General features: G+C 39.0%; 1 protein-coding gene across 4 annotated transcripts in view; it reads left to right on the top strand.

The window, feature by feature from the left end:
- The window catches only part of PPP4R1 (protein phosphatase 4 regulatory subunit 1), a 62214-nt gene that overhangs the window by 24126 nt on the left and 20092 nt on the right, over positions 1 to 17996 (top strand). For all 4 annotated transcript variants that reach the window (XM_084204363.1, XM_084204362.1, XM_084204365.1 and 1 more), the window contains 6 exons: positions 9303 to 9445; positions 10800 to 10946; positions 12536 to 12643; positions 13407 to 13472; positions 15574 to 15732; positions 16921 to 17051. In XM_084204363.1, coding sequence (XP_084060489.1) covers positions 9303 to 9445; positions 10800 to 10946; positions 12536 to 12643; positions 13407 to 13472; positions 15574 to 15732; positions 16921 to 17051 — 754 coding nt within the window. The remainder of the gene's footprint in view (positions 1 to 9302; positions 9446 to 10799; positions 10947 to 12535; positions 12644 to 13406; positions 13473 to 15573; positions 15733 to 16920; positions 17052 to 17996) is intronic.

The following is a 17996-nucleotide window of genomic DNA, read 5'->3' as shown; positions in this document are numbered from 1 at the left end:
TGAAGAATATACCCAGGGTACACAATATCTGTTCTCTTTCTGGGCTACTGATGCTGATTTCTAAAGTAGAGGTACAGCAGTGAACTAAAAATACCAGGTATCTTAAAGTTGCCCAGGGAGTCCTTTGTCCTGTTGATACCTTGCAATTTCAGAAGTCTTGTAGTGGGGTTGATGTTTTTCAGACATCTTTGCTTGAAAAAGAATCCGTCTCGGGGTTTTTTAAAAATTCTTTGGGTTTGTGGTTTGTTGCTTTGGGTTTTGGTTTTTTTTTTTGCTTTTTTCAGGTTTGTTTTGGTTGTTTTTAATACCTTCTAATAAGCTGGAGCTATGCTGAGACAGCCATTTCTGTGTTTAAAAGCAGGAGAATTTCCAATCATTTTCATTCTTCATCTACTGTGATAAAACTTTGATAACCTAAATGTCATCCTGGTTGCACTAAATACTGTTTTAATGTGGAATAAAAATAATCTTTACTAGAAAAATATCTGGGTCCAAATATGATAGTAGGATGGAAGAAAATTTTGAGAGTATGGTTTGTGATGATTGATGCATATATTGAGATGCTGACGGGCTAGCCAAGACACATTTTTTGAGGCATCATGGCAAAAGCAAATATCAGCTCTAAAACTGATTTTATAAAAGCTTTTTGTCAAAAAAAAAAAAAAAAAAACCTGAAAGAAATAGCTTTTGATGGAAGCTCATTTGGACCCTTTGAGTAGAGTTGTAGTGAATTGTATTTTGTGAAAGAGAGTTTTGATTACCATTGTGTCTGCACATAAAAATGATATAAAGTGTGCCTTCTTCTGACAGGGCAGTTTGGACTCTTGGTAATGAATTAGTTCCAGTTTACATTTGTAGCCTTAAAATCAATCAAAACATCAAAATATTGTGTTTCTACTGGGGAAAAAAACCACTTCAGGTGTACTGGACATGAGCTGCTCCCAGTGCTGGTAGAACACAGGATTTGCTCTGCCCTGGTATCATGTGCTGCTGTTGTATGTATATGGCAGCACAGAACAGCTGTTCCATAGAGGAAACCCATTGGTGGCATCTGGGGAATAATCCCCTGCCCCCAAGGCCCTTACTTGCTAAAGTTATTCTCTGAATCTGAGTTGTTTGTAGGACTACAGTGTTTGTCTTCATTGCTGTAGTTGGGTGTTGCTGTTAAATCTGGGATTCTGTTGTGGAATTTGGGTATTTTTCAGTCCTAAACTGGACTTCCCTGATGTCTTTCGTACCAAGTTTCCTAGAGTAGTGACAGTTAAGAAAGATTTGAATCTGCTGTTGAATCTGCTGTTCAGTCAGTTTGTAATTTCTCTGTTTCTGTACAGATGTTAGGTATGATTTCTCACGTAGAGTTTTTTATGGTGTCTTTGAATCTATACAAGCCAAGAAGTAGTTTGGCATATAAGCTCAGTACTTGGCAAGTGTTAAGTTACCCTCGTAAACCCTTGTTAGATTAAAAATGCTTATCTTTGTTTTAAGATAGCTGGGTCTTCTTCATTCTCAAATGTACACTGGCCACAGGCTTGTGAGTGCTTGAACAAGGGCCTCATGTCTGAGTTATTGACTAAAGTAAATAAATATAATTCAAACTTTTTTTTTTTTTTTTGGTACCAGCTTGTGAGTGGCTTAGATGGTACAAGATTTCATCATTGTGTGCTGAAGTGCAATTAACTGGCTTTGAAAGTTAGCCCCAGCCGGAATGACTGCATTATTGGCATTTTGCTTAGTGTGCAAGAGGCTCCAGAAGCTTTAAATTTTATTTTCTGAAGTTTCTTTAAAAGTGAAAGTCTGTATCTTTGTTCCTAAAATGCCTGTGTAATGTATCTTACTATGAAGTAGATACACATAGATATCTTTTTAAAGAAATGATAGGGGGAGAATAAAATGGCATCCTGAAGGGCTGGTGCTTTTTTGTCTGAATATAGCCAGCTAGGATGTTTTTCTTCTGAACAAAAAGTAATCTCTTTACTGCAAAGAATCAGTTGTAAATGCAGTTTCCAAAACAACCTGATTTTGAAAACAATTATTAGGCTAATTGGTCATTAAATTTTGAAGCTCTATAATCAGGCTTAATGTGGATGGCCTCACAACCCTAATTACTTAATAGTGTGCTTAAATGGCTTTATTAATGTAGGTTCAATTACTGCTATTGGTATTTTGAGACATGCCAACATTACCTGTCAAACAGCACATACTGCAGCATTTCATTTCACAAAAATCTTCATGTGTAAGCAATATTAATGAGAATGCTAATATTTGCCTTTCCCAGCTGCCAATATCTGCATTTTCTTCCCTTCCGCATCTTCCTATTCCAGGATTTTCCATACCTCATCTCCCACCTCATGCTACACTAAGAATTTTTTCCTGTGCGTGATGTAAACTTCTTTTGCCTCTCCATGTGTCTGATGAGTGACTAACAGTGACTCTACCCTCCCTCATTAGTCCCTATTTCACTCCTTGCTCTGCCAGTCAGTAATGAAATCCATTTCTGGTTCGTAGGAGGAAAGAGCCTGACTACTGAAGCAGCACGTGATGTCACATGTATCAGCCTTTTTGCTGGACTCCTAAGCTAAAAGGGATGGGCTCTGGCTGCAGTGTATTCCCACTTGTCTAGCTTTTATTTTATCTTTGAAAGAGGTAGGAAAGTCAGAGGGAAGGATGAAATGGGAAATGGTAGAAATCAAAAGGGAAAATGTGTATGTTTGTAGAAGGAAAAAAAGAGGGAAATAAAAAGTTAGCTTTGAGGAAAGAAGAGGATAGATAAAGCTGTGTCAGGGGAGGTTTAGGTTGGATATTAAGAAAAGGTTCTTCACCCAGAGGGTGTTTGGGCGCTGGAACAGGCTCTCCAAGGAAGTGGTCACAGCACAAGCCTTACATAGTTCAAGAAGCCTTTGGACAATGTTCTCAGGCACATGGTGTGACTCTTGAGGTAGTCCTCTGCAGGGCCAGGAGTTGGACTTTGATGATCCTTCTGGGTCCCTTCCAACTCAGGATATTCTGTGATTCTGTGAATTATTCTTTTATTGAAGTGTTCATGCAAAGCCATCATGCAGTTACACCTTTCTCTGTTGCTCACAACCCTTAGTAAGAACAAAGGGCAATATTATTCATATTCAGGTGTACTTAAAACATCCATAAAAATTAACAGTTAAAGCAGTTCTAACATCATCATGGTTGTTCTTCATATACAATTTTACAACACAGAAGCCTTACAATTCCTCACAAATCTAGTGGAAATTCACTGCTGCTTGTATTTCAGAATGGTCATAGTGGGATAATGAAAGCACTGCAGACTTTTTTAAAATACTGTATGTTGCTGCAGAATAAAACAATGTGAAATAAATCTAGTTGTGGGGTGGCTCTGGAGTAATGAGTTGATTTATAAATAGCTGATCTGAAGCAATTAGTTGGTATTACACTGTGCAGTTCTAAAATAATCCCTTTTTAATTTTCAGTATGCAGCTGATGGTGGTGCTTTACTTCCTCATAGCTGAAGTAGAATAGAGAGTGAACTGAAGCCTCAGCAGGGTTGAAATAAACATTAGACATTTTTAAATCCAAGCTGAGTGTATGTGCTAGGAGTAGCCAAGTGAGCATGCTGGCACTTTACATGAGAGATGGCATCAAATTTTAGGGGAAATGTTTTTTTTTCATGGATGAAGAAGAAATAGTTAATTACTTCTAATAATGATTTTAGAGTCAGTTTAGGATGTTGATTTGAATGGTCATTTGTGAAATAGCTAAAACAGAGGTTTATGCAGAAAAAAAGTCTGCCCAGGTTCTGTAGGTGCTGATTTGAACATATTGATGGTTTTGTGTGATCAAGAAATGAAGAGAAGTAGAACTGTATCATTTTATTCTGGAAACTTCTTTTCCAAACTGTTTAATGAACAGAAGAAATGGAAGCTATTTTCACTGTCTTCTGTCATTCTCTTAATTTTGCTTGATTCCTAAAACTCAATGCAGCGTAATTCTGTATCTAGATAATACACTAGATATGATAGAATGAAATAAAATGCTAATGAATAAGGAAATGTAGTATTTTATATTAATATTTATTTTCAAAGGTTTTGTTTTAACAAATTGCAGGGTTTCTTTTTAGTAGATTGCTACTTTAAGGAATAGATAGACTTTGTACTTTCAAGAGGTAGTTAGAAAAGACCATTTAAAAATACTTCCTCTTCTGAACAGAAAAATACTTGTTCCAGGCAAATGTTGTGTAGAACCTAGCTGTACCAGAGATTTTTCCAGACTGCCTAAAATAGAAACTTGACGTGAAGCAAAATTCTCTTCTTGGTTTGTTTATACTGTGTGAAAGCCTGGTCCTTGACTGTATTGTACAGTGCAAAAAACACGGAGTGCAGATGTATTCCCCAGCTGGATGAGCTTATGCTTTACAAAGCAACCTGTAACTGCTGTGCACTGTTCACTGTGTTGATAACTGCTGGGTTTGGCAGAGGTAGAATTAATTTTCTTCATAGTAACTAATATTGGGACATGTTTTGAATTTGTGCTGGAAACAAATTCAGTGTTTAAGCAGTGTTTAAGCTGCCTTAAATTTATAAGGACAGAATATAACAACCAGGGTAATGCTCAGGTCTTCGCTGCAAATGTGAGGAATTCATACACCACTTCACAGGGGCAAGCAGCTGTTCAGCCATCCCCAGGAGAGCAGGTCTCCATCACACCTGACAGTGACTTGGGACCATAAACACCAGCATTCCGAACTTCCCCCCCATTCCTCCTTCTTCCCTCAGCTCTATATGAACAGCATGACACCATGGTCTGGGGTGTCCCTGTGGTCAGTTGGGATCAGCTGTCCTGGCTGCATCCCCTCTTTGTGCGTCTCCTGCGGATTGCTGGTGAGGTGGGGTGAAAGGCAGAAGAGGCCCTGGCTCTGTGTAAGTGTTGCTCAGCAGTAACTCAAACATCCCTTATCAACACTGTTTCCTGCAAAAATCAAAAACATAGCCCTGTACCAGCTACCATGAAGAAAATTAACACTGTCCTGGCCAAAACTAACACAATGACCAAGCTGTAAATTAGATTTTAAACAACAGGGAAGTTTAAACTGAAATGGCAGACACTGTTATGTATTGAAGCCTCCTGGAATCCCTGCTTGGAGCTGCCACCTGTTCAAGCTAAAAACAAAGCTGAGGAATAGACGAAGGAAATCAGAAAGCTCTCTGACTTCAGTGGATTTTTTTGGCATTGTTGCTTGGGTCTTAAGGAAACATAATGCAAAAAAAAGCTCTACTGTAACTGCATCAGACTGCAAGATTAGGCTCTATTCAGTACACACTGGAACATATGCCTCAGCCTTTGGAAGAATTGAGCTCTTATCTAAATTGGTAAGCTTAAGGTTCAGGTTCTTGCATAGCAGCAGTAATTCCCCAGAACAGCACAAATGCCTTTTGATGGCGAATTACAGTGTTATGTTACACAGCCAGTTCCCTACACAGCCCTCCTTGTTTGTTGCTTTGAATTGACCTTACAAAGATCCCAGAGCCGTGTACTTGAAAGTTAGGGAATGTAAGAACTAAGGTGACTTTACAGTTCTAATTCACTCCTGGGCATGAATGTTTCAAATCTTTAATTGCATCGTCTCATCTGCCTGTGTTCTTTACAAAGCCAGAGCTGACTTGGTAGCTCAGGAAGAAAGGGGCTCACTTTACATCTGCAGGTCGTTAATATTGTTAGGCAGCTGACATAAGTGCTGCATAATAGATGAATCCTGTTCTGAAGGAAAAGGATCTCATGGTTTTGGTATATCCTGGACTCTTACTGGAGTGCTTTATAAAGAAATGTATAAATCCTGTTTCACAGCAAACCTCATGAATTTAAGGAAAGGGAGTGTTGCCATTGCTTTATCAGTGGGTGGGCAAACTACAGAGATGTCAAAGAGTTATGGAAACAGTCTCCCCATTTTTGAGTGCCAGGTGTCCAAAGTATGTACACAGCTTAATACAGAGTTCTTGTTGGCTTTGATTGCAGAGCTATTTCTTCAGCATCAAGACAGAGTTCAGACTGCAATCAAATGAGTAGTGTGCAGTTACTCTGTGAAGAGCCTAGCTTGAACAGTTTGCACAGCTTCACACTAGGAAGAGGAATAAATTTGCTTTCCCAATATTTTGCTTCTTTCCCTCAGTTCTAGCACCTTCTTTTACCATTGCTAGCTTCCATCATCAGACAGTTCTGCTACTTGAGGGAATTGTGTGATTGCACAGGGAGATCAATATTAAGTGCCAGTTCTTGTTGTTTAATTATGCTGCTGTGGTGAGGCAAAAGCTGCATCAGCTAGATCAGTTCTTTGATAGAGTTTATTGTCTGGCTGCATGAACAGTAGCACTGGCATAAATGGAAGCTGCGAATTTTGTGTCTGGGAGGGTGGGAACTGCCCGAAGCAAATTTAGAAGCCATTTAAGAAGCACTACTGCCATGCATGCAGCCTCAGTCAGATTGATTTTGCTTACTCTCCATCCCCTTTAACCTCTGCCCTCTCTCCCTCCCTTCCTCCAGTCATCTTCTGTCTGCTACAAGAAACAAGGCATGAGTCCTAAGATGGGAGAACAAGACCCTAGGGATAAGTGTTGTTGCATAAGTCTCTTGTGCCGCTTGATCATGTCCTGGGCATGTCTTGAAATAACAGCTTTCTAGGAAAGGTGGGCATGAGTTCCTCCAACCCTGGCTTTGGGCACTGGTTCCCATTTCTTATCCATCAAGTTCCTGTCCTCCTTGCCCAGCCTGATGGTTCCTCATCTTGCTGTGTTTGCCATCTACACCCTTTTCAAACAAGTTGCTCTTGGGGCTGTGTACAGCCTGTTTGCACAGATAATGTCTTTCTTTATCTCAGAATGTACTCGGCAAGGAAGGACTCTTCCATTTGTAGTTGCTCTGCTTTCAGTGGATACTGAGCGGTTGCAAACGGAGGGTGCAAGGCTTCTTTAACTCAGCCACCTTTGAGCAGGTTGTCACACAGGTGAAAAAATACACATTGATGTGTCAAAGTTGGCATGTGAAAGGACTCCTTTCTCAGGCACACTTCAAATCCCTCTTCCAGAACTGAGGAAGCCAGGCCTTGTCAGATAAAAGGACCAGAACTGAATTAAATATAGGAAGAAAATAGATGTTTTTGCTGACTTGACTGTTGAAAGCACCCAATCTGCTTTGGTTGACACCCCCCCCCACCATTTCATCCTAATGAACAATTGCACCTTCTCTTCCTTGTGTTCTAAGGACTGCTCTGGCAAATTTTTATAAGGAAGCAAAAGATGAGTTACTACAATAGGAATATTTTCTTTCTTTGCATTAGTATGATATGGAGACTCCAACTTTCAGAATTAAAAATCTCATTAACTATTAGTTTGTCCTAGTTACAGGTGCATATTTTGGTCAGTTGTTACATTTAGTGCTACAAATGGAGTGTTTGATCACGAGACTAGAGTTCAGCATTTTGTTAAAGTGTGAATTTTTTTTAGATCTGCTAAAACTTGCCCATAGTTTGTATAGTGTTTTTCAGGATCTGACTTCTTCAATACGAACCTCAGGATGCTGGTATTGCTTATGGAGTTCAACCTGCACATGTTTCAGAACATCTGAAGTTTAAACAGAAATGTTTTTCTCCTGTGTGCTCCTGATAATGTTTGGGTACAGAGCAGATTGGAAGACGTTTTTTACTTCATTGTTATGAACAGCAAACCTATACGATACTGATTGGTCTGAAACTTCATTTGGTATTTTGCAACTTGTTCAGCAACTCGTGAACTTTCCAGAATATCCCTGAAAGTGTTCAAGGCCAGGTTGGATAGGGCTTTGAGCAACCTGTCTAGTGAAACCCCAACCCCTGGGGTTTCAACTATATGATCAACCAACTATATGATCTATAAGGTCCCCTCCAACTCTGATTCTGGTACGTTTTTCTATAGGAAAAGTAATTTCAGTCTGTAGTAAAAGAACTGGAGCCCATAGGCATTTAATTACTTTGTGTGCAGTGATCTTTTTTGTTCTCATTCTTCTCAGTGAAGAAAAGACTGCACACAGCAGGGGACTTGCTTTGTCTTTGTTATGTTTTATTCAGACCTGACTTTACATTTGTAGCCAGTGTTCAAGAAAGCCAAGTGCTGCACACATTTGCCATGTTAAATACAAATGCGTGTTGCATGCTTCTGTTTAACAAAAGGTTACATTTTTGATGAATCATATTAATTACAAGTATTCCAAGGAAGATGGTTCAGGTTATACCATTAAGTTTTACCTGAACAACTTTTAGGTAAAAATTCCATAAGGTGTATGTATCTATCCTGTGACATGTACATCTTATTATTTAAAATATTCTAAATCAAATTAGTATAGTTTGAGAGTAACTGATGTTATGTCTTTTTGTAAGTAATCAGAAGACCAGTGGTAACTACATATATCAGCAAATCCTGAAAGGACAGAAGTACTTAGTTCAGATTTTTTTTTTCTATCCCCATGGAAAAGTTGGGCACATAATAAGGTCCTGCTTCTTAAATTGAATCTGTTTTTCTAATAGTTGGAATTGAATCTACATCTGTATTGTTTCTCCTGCTTCTTCTCTCATCCCCCAGATATATGTGCATGTTTTGTGGGGATTAGGATTCATCCAGGCAGTGTGCCATTTCTTGAATTAAAAAATTTAATTAAATATTTTTTAAGTAATCACCAACTTTGGTGACAAACACATCTCAAAGGTTTAACAGAAGCAGCTGGAAAGATGCAGAATCTTTTCCATCTGACAATTAATTACATCAGTAGCCTTAAAAAGCAAAGAATGAAGAGCAACATCCAGTAGCCTTAAAAAGCAAAGAATGAAGAGCAACATCTGTGGTTATGGCTGGTTGTCCTGCTCAGTGGGATCTCAGTGGGCTGTCTGAGAGGCCATGGCCCAGACTCCCCCTCAGTTCCTTTCTTTTCACCGTCGTGCCAATTCTGGGCTGACTCTCAGCATAGGAGGTTTCTGTGAAGTAGGCGATGCTCGTAGGGAGTTTGGACAATTCTGAGACTCATAATGGTTGATGACTGGCAGTCTTATATCTCTTCTTTTTTTATTACTAAGAATGTGAGATGTGACTTTTTAGTAGCTCGGCGGCACAGAGTGTAGTTTTATCTGGTTTTGTAAAAAGATGTCAAAATGGAACTTGACAAACACACTGACATGAACACTTGAGAACATACTTTGTATGTAGAGTACTGTAAGAAGCTTTCTCTTGCAGGATCTGGGAGCATGCTTGTAAACATATATTGTGCCATTTTTTGTTATGTTTTGACCCTTACAGAGCCAACAGTGCGGGCAGAACTGATGGAGCAGGTGCCTCATATTGCTATGTTCTGTCAAGAAAACAGACCTTCAATCCCTTATGCTTTTTCCAAATACCTGCTACCGATTGTGGTGCGATACCTCGCCGACCAGAATAACCAAGTAAGTTTCCTGTAGGAATAGTTTACTAGCTGGTGAAATACTGTTGTGATGCCAAATTATTTAAATTTAGCATGGTACAAGTGTGTTGTATTTTGGGATATAAGGATTTGGAATGGACATGAAATACACAGTACTATAAATTTATTTAATGAAAATATTAAAGAAAATGTAATGACAGTTTGCTGTCCTGATTTGGGGCCTTTTATCTGATATTGTATTCATATGGACAAAATTAGTTTGTCATTTAGACAAACTTACGTAATTTAAATTGTGGCAGAAAGGAACGGTAGTAATGAAAAACTGAGTCCTTTGTATGTTAAAAAACACCATGTTGTACCTTCATTATCAGTTATTTATATATCAATCCAATAAACATTTTGGATGGAACTCATTTGGTTTGTCTCTCTGCATGTATAAGTTAGCTTGTCCAAAGCTTTCTTGAGGCTTCTCCAGTCATTTCAGACTAGACTAATGCTAGTTGAGACATTATTTTCAATATTTTAGGTCTCTTGAGTTTGTCACTTTTTTCCTTGCCCTTTTCAAAATTTACATAGTTAAAAATAACTAACCAAACCTATTTTTTTTAGTAGTTGTTTTGATAATTCATCTACAGTACAACAACTCTACTTTTGTTTGATGTTCTCCTGCTCGAAGATTCAGTGGTTGGTTTCATTGTGTTAACCTCTATTAAATAGTTCATTGGGCTGAAGATCTCTGAAACAAAGAGCTCAAAGGTGTTTCCAAAATTGCTGCATTGCAGTGTATGTAGTCTCTTGCTGTATATAATGTTTTCTCTGGTGAAATTACTCCTTTTGGAGGTAGGGGTTAGCAAGCTATGACATCAATAATGGGTATCTTATTTTAGCACAATTTTTTTTCAAATGGGACTAAGCAGAATTGTGTCTCAGAATTTAAAGGCATTGGAAATAAGCACAGTTTCTCCTTGCCAGCCTATTTCTTCTTAATCTCAGAAAAAGAGGATTTGTTTAGTAAAGTTCATCTTTCTTAGAAGTATGTTACTCTCTATTAATTGTGTTGCTTTTTCTTCGCACATTTGCTTAAGATTTGCCATGACTGCTCTTTTTGACATTAAAACAAATTGTGTGGGAACCCAAGAAACACCTGCACATTGTCAACTGAAGCAGGTATCCTCCTCTGTACTTCCCAAAACACAGGACAGCAAACACAAAGTGCTTGCAAAAGCACTTGTGGAGCACTTGTCCTCCCACTGTGTGCAGTTAGTACTGCTGTGTGTTGGTATATAGGTACAGCTTCCAAATTACAGAATACGTGTATTTCAAAAAATAAAAGTGTCTTGGAATTGCTTGGTTCAATTTTTGTCTTTTTATGGCAGGTCAGAAAAACAAGCCAGGCAGCATTGTTAGTGCTGCTGGAGCAAGAACTCATTGAGAGATACGATGTGGAGACCAAAGTGTGCCCTGTGCTGATAGATCTGACAGCTCCAGACAGCAACGATGATGTGAAGACAGAAGCTGTGGCTGTAAGTAACAGCAGTGCCAAATCACACAGCCAAAAGTTTGCCTAAATGCTTGGTAGTGCACTGGTGGTGGTGGTTCCAAGTTGCACAGCCATTGCTAAAAAGAAAATGTTATATTCCCTCTCTGTTACAAATCTGTAACTTCTACTGTGCTGTGTCAGTGTTGTACACTCTGGTCAAGTTAAGATTTAAATTTAAAAACTTACATATGCTATTAAGAAAAACCCCAGCCGGACAAGACAGTGCAGGGGATTAATTTTATTGACTCCTAAAGCATCTGCTGTGTTGGCTCTTTAGTTTTTTGAATGTTTGTCTGTTTATTTTATGGAAGTTTAAATTGCCTGTGTGGAAAATTTCCATCAGTTCAAAAGTTTTAATGCCTCAGTTTTGTTGCTTCTTGCTGTATGTCTGTTCTCTTTATTGATTTTGTTGTGTTTTATTGGACAAAGGAATAAGCATCTGAGTTGATTAACTCATGGTTGGTTGGTTGGTGGCCTTTTTTTTTTGCATTAGACACAACCTTCGTAATTAAAATGTGTTGAATTGAAATAGTAAGCAGATTAGTTAATTTCTAATGGAGAAATGGCAGATGTAGGGCTTTTTGTTTCCTTTTTTAATTGCAATTTATATTGCTGCTTTCTGCTGGGTGAATTTTTATCTGTTCTTTTTGCTTGAGAGAGACCTCATTTAATATTTTACTTTCCTACAGTGGCTGGACTGATAAACAATAAAAAGTCTCCAGCACTGTTGCATTTGGCACCAAATTTCTAGTGCTTCTTGGTGAAGCTTGCAGCTACATAAGGGAATAAAGTATAAGCAGATTAGTTTTATCTGTCTTCATGGTTTTGAAGGTATTGAAACTTGAGAGAGATTTCTGTACCTCATCAACCCCCTAGAGGTTGGAAAAGCCATCATTTGGAAAAGCCATCATTTGTTATTATAGAGGAATGAATGTAAATAGTTCTACTAACATGATGGGGAATGGTAAATGTAAAACTCTTTTTGCTTTTGAAGCTTTTTTTTTTTAAGTTTCAGTACAAATTAGAATGAAAGCAGTTAGAGGGAAGAGGGTTTTTTTTTTTTGGTGCAATACATTTCTTGTGAATTTTATGTTTGGGAGTTGCATAAATGTAGTGTAGCCTTGTAATTAATTTTAAACCATACAGGACTCAGAAGTCCCTTAAGCATATTAATGGTCAATAATTTTCTGTTAATTGTACATGTATACATTTCATATTGAAATAGTAAAAGAATCATGTACTTTTTTCTTTTTAAACTCTGTTGGGTAACATAGAATAATTTCTAAGAGTCCAGTTGCCTTTGTTAGCTGCAAATCTGATTCAGTTTATTGGAAGATCAGTGTCATCTTCTACACTTGTGTTGTGTCATGACAAGGAAATGGGAAACACAGTTCTTTGCAAAAGTGGCCAAACCTTTTCAATTCAAATGGCATTTTGTTTTCAATATTTTTCACAGTTTTCAATAAAATTATGTTTATCAGAATAGAGAATAGATGTAAAAGGCCTCTACTTAGGTGACACAGAATGATGTGTTGTGCAAGCATCTCTGATTAGTGTCTGTCTTGTCACTAGATTATGTGCAAAATGGCCTCCATGGTTGGAAAGGACATCACAGAAAGACTTGTGCTTCCCAGGTTCTGCGAGATGTGCTGTGACTGCAGGATGTTTCATGTTCGCAAGGTATGAATGATGAGCATCTGGTCTCGATTATCTGTGAAAAAATGTGTCATGTGCTTGGAACTTGAATGTGACTAAGAAACTTTCCTGGTAGATCTCATTTGTGACATCTATAAGTGAAAGCTGTAGGGGTTTTTGTATCTCACATTTCCACAAATTTTAGTATTTGACGCTGAGATTTTTTTTCCAGAATCACTACTCTTATTACCAGAAAAAAAAGAAAGAATCTGCTTGTCCTTATGCTATAGGTAGCTGCAATGTGATTGGGCATTTGTCCTTATGGTTGTGGTGGTAGCCAGGAAAACGTGAATCAGCTGTGGCTGATACATCATTAGCCACCTGAGCTCATATCTCTGTGCACAGATGGAATTAAAGATGCTCATCTTCATTAAAGATGAATTAAACCAGTATTCCATCATGATGTTTGGGTGTGGAGGCTGCGCTTTGGTCTCATCCTGCCATTGAATAGCTTATTTCCCTTGATCGCTGCATATGTTCTTTAATTTGACAGCACCTCAAATACATTTTATCCTCTTTTATTTTCATTTAAGTTCTGAGGTTCTTCTGTGATTAAGAAAAAGACTAATTTTGAAGAAAACAAAATTATTTATTTTTAAAAAGGCATGGAAAATGATGGAATGGGAAAATAGCTCATTATGAGTTTGCACCAAAACATGTTTTTCTGATTTTAAAAGTTGTTTTTTTTTTCCCTTGGATTTTGCTGTATTAAAGCTGTTGTCTTAATTTCTTGCATTCTGTCTGCAAGGTGTGTGCAGCCAATTTTGGAGATATCTGCAGTGTGGTTGGACAGCAAGCCACCGAAGAAATGCTGGTAAGCCACTTCTTAAAGGGTTTTTCTTCTTAATACAATTCAGGAGTGGAGCCAGACAAGCTACAGAAGAAGGGCAGTTCATGAGAGATTGCAGATACAAGGGGGCATGGCAGGGGGAATAAAGTGCTGGGAGTGCTGAGGCTTATGGATTGATTTAATCACTTCAAGTCACTTTTCCTGCCTCAAACAGCTTCCTGGAAAGGAGGGAAAGAGAAAGTAAAGTAAAGGAAATAAGTGAATGTCAGGAATAACAAATGAAATAAAGGGAAGAGGTACAAATTCAAAATGGAAAAGCAGGGAACTGGATGGAGTGGTGAGAATAGGATCCTTAAGTCTGCACACATTCCCATGGTGGGTCCACGAAGCTGGTGGACGTTGGTAGATTTGGAGATGTGACAAGGCTAGGGAGCAAAAATCAGCTTGGCAGGCTCTGGGATCCCTCTTCAAGCTTTCTCCTTTTGGGAATGTGGACTGTGAGCTTGTTGAGGGCCATCAGAGGTTGATGAATCAATGCCCTGAATTAGCAAGGGATTTAAATGGACAGAGTGTAAATGCAGGCATGACTTCAGCCAGAGGCTGTGCAACTTTTTGCAGTTGTGGTATTGGGACAGGTAGGCCTGTTGTGGCTCTCAGGCCATTTCTTATAGTCTTAAAACATTTGCTGCATTTCTCTCTAGCTATTGAGTGATTCAAGTCATTTGGTAGTGAAGTTTAATTGTGTGGATTTGCATCCCGTATGCTTCCTGATTTGGGGTGTAAATTGATTTCTCTCACACAACTGCCTTTTTAGTGATTAGCGTAATGAATTTGGATTAAAACTTTGTAGAGGGTGCACTTAGACTACTATGCAATAAAAGTGATGATTGTTTCATTTGAAAGCAGTAATGTGTGGCAGGACAGCTGGGGTTCTCTTTCTAGAACAGAAAATGTCATTTTCTGCTCCTCTTGGATTATTGTTAGGAAAAAGGAGGGGTGTAAAAAGCTGAATGATAAAACTTCATTTTCTAATCTAAAAGCTTTTTTAAATTAGAGACAAAGTCCAGGATACTTGGCTGCAGAGAGTAGGAACAGCTGAACATTAATAAATGTGAACAAGGCTGTAGTAACAGCCATTGGATTACTTGTATTTTGTCCCGGTGCCTGTTGCAAAGCCAAGGCAGCTGTGCCTCACCTGCACTCTGTACACCTTTACTATTACTGTGTCCAAAAAGCCCAAGGACCTGAGCACCTTCAAAATGCTTCAGTTATGTTAGTAAAACCACTGCTCTGTTCAAACGTGTTTTCTTTGAGCAAATGCAGTCTTTCTATCATTCTCCTGTTCCTCTTTGCAGTTCATGTCCTGCATTGTAGGATAGAGGGTGGCAGAGGTTGATAAATCTAACAATGAGAAGTGTAGGTAGAAAAGAAAATTTTTTCTTTCTGAAGATGCTCTTTAGTATTTCAGTAAGAATCTTACAAAAATCTGAAGTGGTCTCTGATAGGTAAAATGTTAATCATAGAATCAAAAAGTGTTAAGGTTTGGAAGGGACCTTAAAGATCATCTAGTTCCAACCTGCCCTGTCATGGGCAGGGATGCCTTCCACTTGATCAGGTTATTCAAGACCTTACCCACCTGGCCTTGAACACTTCCAGGCTTGGGGCATCCACGATCTGCCTGGGCAGTGTGTTCCAGTGCCTTACCACCCTTGCAGTAAAGAATTGCTTCCTAATAATGCACCAGTATTATTTTTCTTGTCCCTACTTTAAAAGAATGGTGTAGACATGAGGTCTTGTCTTACAGTAGGTTTGTTGGTCTTGGGGGTATTTTTGAAGCTGGGCTTTTTGGGGATTTTCTGAGGGTATAAATCAGGTTTAAAAGTTAGTACTTCCTTGCAATTCTTCAGACATGTGAATTTGCCTTATCTGTATCCATAAGTAATAGGAAAGCAGCAGATTAGAAGCGTGGTACTACTGAATATGTGTTCTTTGTCTTGCAAATGTTAAACTGTGTAGCTGAGTGTGAAGGTGGACAACCAGGTGAAGAAAATGAATGTGAAAAGAGAACTTGTTTTGAAACAAGTGCTGCTTACTAAGACTTGCAAACTCACTGTATTCCTAACAGCTGCCAAGGTTTTTCCAGCTCTGCTCTGATAATGTGTGGGGAGTTAGGAAAGCCTGTGCTGAGTGCTTCATGGCAGTTTCTTGTGCAACATCACAGGAAGTCCGGAGGACAAAATTGTCAACCCTTTTTATTAATTTGATTAGTGATCCTTCACGATGGGTAAGAATTGCTTTTTAATTTTTTGATAGCTGTTGTATTTGAAGGATTTTACTGCAGTACTCTATGTAGAACTTCTCATGGGTGTGGGTTGTCTAACCTATTGCATGCACCTCAAGCAAAATCGTTCTTAAACTGGTTAGTTCATTGATGGGTGTAGAGAGTCCTTCACATTTTTACAGCAGCATGTAAGAAAAACTCTGTCAGTGGAGTAGCTTTTTTCAGCTACAGAATTTCCTGTGATTAACATTGCTGAGAATCATTAACAAGACTGGAAAATTAATTATGATATACTTGTTCTTCTTCAGGTTCCCTACCACCGTGTTGTTTTTTGAGGGAGGGCGTGGTGGAGGTTGTGGTTGGTTTGGAGGTTGATTGGTTTTGGGTTTTGGACGTTGATGGTGGGGAGTTTCTTATTAATTAAATTTTTATTGTTTCTTAGGTGATGGGTTTTTGTTTGCCGGTTTTTTTAGGGGGTTTGGTGGGATTTTTTTGTTGTTGGGGGGGTAGGTTGGTTTTTTGCTTGTTTGGGGTTTTTTATTATTTGCCATCTTGAAGATTTACTCTTACACCTTAAGTTTTTTACTAAGCAGACAACTTCCAAGAGCAAAGGATCATCTGCACAGAAGCATGAGCTCATGGATCTTGGAAAGTCATGGAAGTTGTAGCCCAGCAGATTTAATCAAATAACAAAACTTGAGATAGAGAATTGTTGAGAAGAGGAGAAAAAATAGTAGGAGAAAGGAGGAGCAAATTCACGGCATAGCCAAATAGGAAAGGGAAATAAATATCATGCTTATCAGTCAAATTTCTGCAAGTGAAATGTCTGTTTACTGTACATGATTTTTTTTCCTTTCAAGTTATTAAAATTCTGAACTGAGCTCTCAAATTTACCTGCTTTTATTATCTAAACAGATTCTTTCTCCTTTGGTTGTGTGGAATAAGCCTGTCAGTTTGGTAACCTGTGATTTAACTGGTTTCACCGTGCTTTTTCATTTTTCTTAACATTTTTTTTTAAACTTGGCACTCTGTATACATCTGGCTGATTCTTTCTAGACAAGAGCCTCTGCTCTTGATTTTCTTAGTAGGTTATGACCCTTTCAGTTCCTAGTAGCAGGCATTTTATGTTTTATAGGACAGCAAGATTTATATATATAATTTTGTTTTTTCACCTTGGGCCCTTTCCCCTAGGTTCGCCAAGCAGCTTTTCAGTCTCTGGGGCCTTTCATATCAACTTTTGCTAATCCATCCAGCAGTGGCCAGTACTTTAAAGAAGAAGATGGTAAAAACCCAGAAGATTGTGATTCTGCACAGGAAAACAGGTAAATTTGCTAAATCTACAAATTACTTTTGCCTCCTTGTTCTTCTTTTCCATGAACTGTTAGAAAAACTAACTTTCCTGGACAAATTGAATATTTGGTAAATTAAAAGATCTGGATCTTCTCATCTTCATAATCTGGAATTAGGATATATGTTCTGTGGTGAGATGACTGACTAGATAGACAAGTGAGAGCAGTGTGTACTGTGTGCCATTTTTTTTTGCATGGTCTCTGTAAGATACTTGTGGAGAAGCTGCTGAAGTTTGGCTCGATGAGGGGTAGTGAGGTGGGCTGAGGACTGCCTGGCTGGGCCCACGGGCAGTGGTCAGCAGAGTGTAGTTGGAGGTCCCTGACCGTGTACCGAGAGGGGTCAGCTTTGGGTCCAGTCGTGTTTAACACCTTCTTTAGTGATCTGAATGGTGGAGCAGGGTGTCACCTCAGCAGGTCTGCTGATGGCAGACTGGCAGGGGTGGCTGTTGCACCCACAGGGTCGTGCTGCCATCCAGAGGGAGACCTGGAGAGGCACACTGGAGAGGGTGCAGTGAAGGGCCACAAAATGACAGATTGTGGCATCTCTCCTGTCAGGAGAGTCTGAGACAGCTGGGACTTCACCCTGGAGAAGAGAGGGCTCACTGAGGGGGATCTTACCAATGTTTATAAACACCTGAGGGGAGAGTGAAAAGAGAATGAAGCTGGACCCTTTTCAGTGATGCTCAGTGACACGACCAGGGTCAATGGCCACAACCCCAAACACAGGAGGTCCCCTCTGAACATCAAAACCTACTTTCTTTTACTGTGAGGATGACTAAGCGCTGGCAAAGGTTGTCCATGAAGGCTGTGGAGTATCCATTCTCTGAAGTACTCAAAACCTGTCTGGACACAAGTCCTGGGCAAGTGGTTCTGGATGTCCCTACTTGAACAAGGAGGTTGGCCCAGGTGGCTTCTAGA

Source organism: Fringilla coelebs, assembly GCF_963513975.1.
Source record: "Fringilla coelebs genome assembly, chromosome: 1".
NCBI lineage: Eukaryota > Metazoa > Chordata > Aves > Passeriformes > Fringillidae > Fringilla > Fringilla coelebs.
Note: the sequence above shows the minus strand (reverse complement) of the source record. Positions and strands in the feature narration are given on the sequence as shown.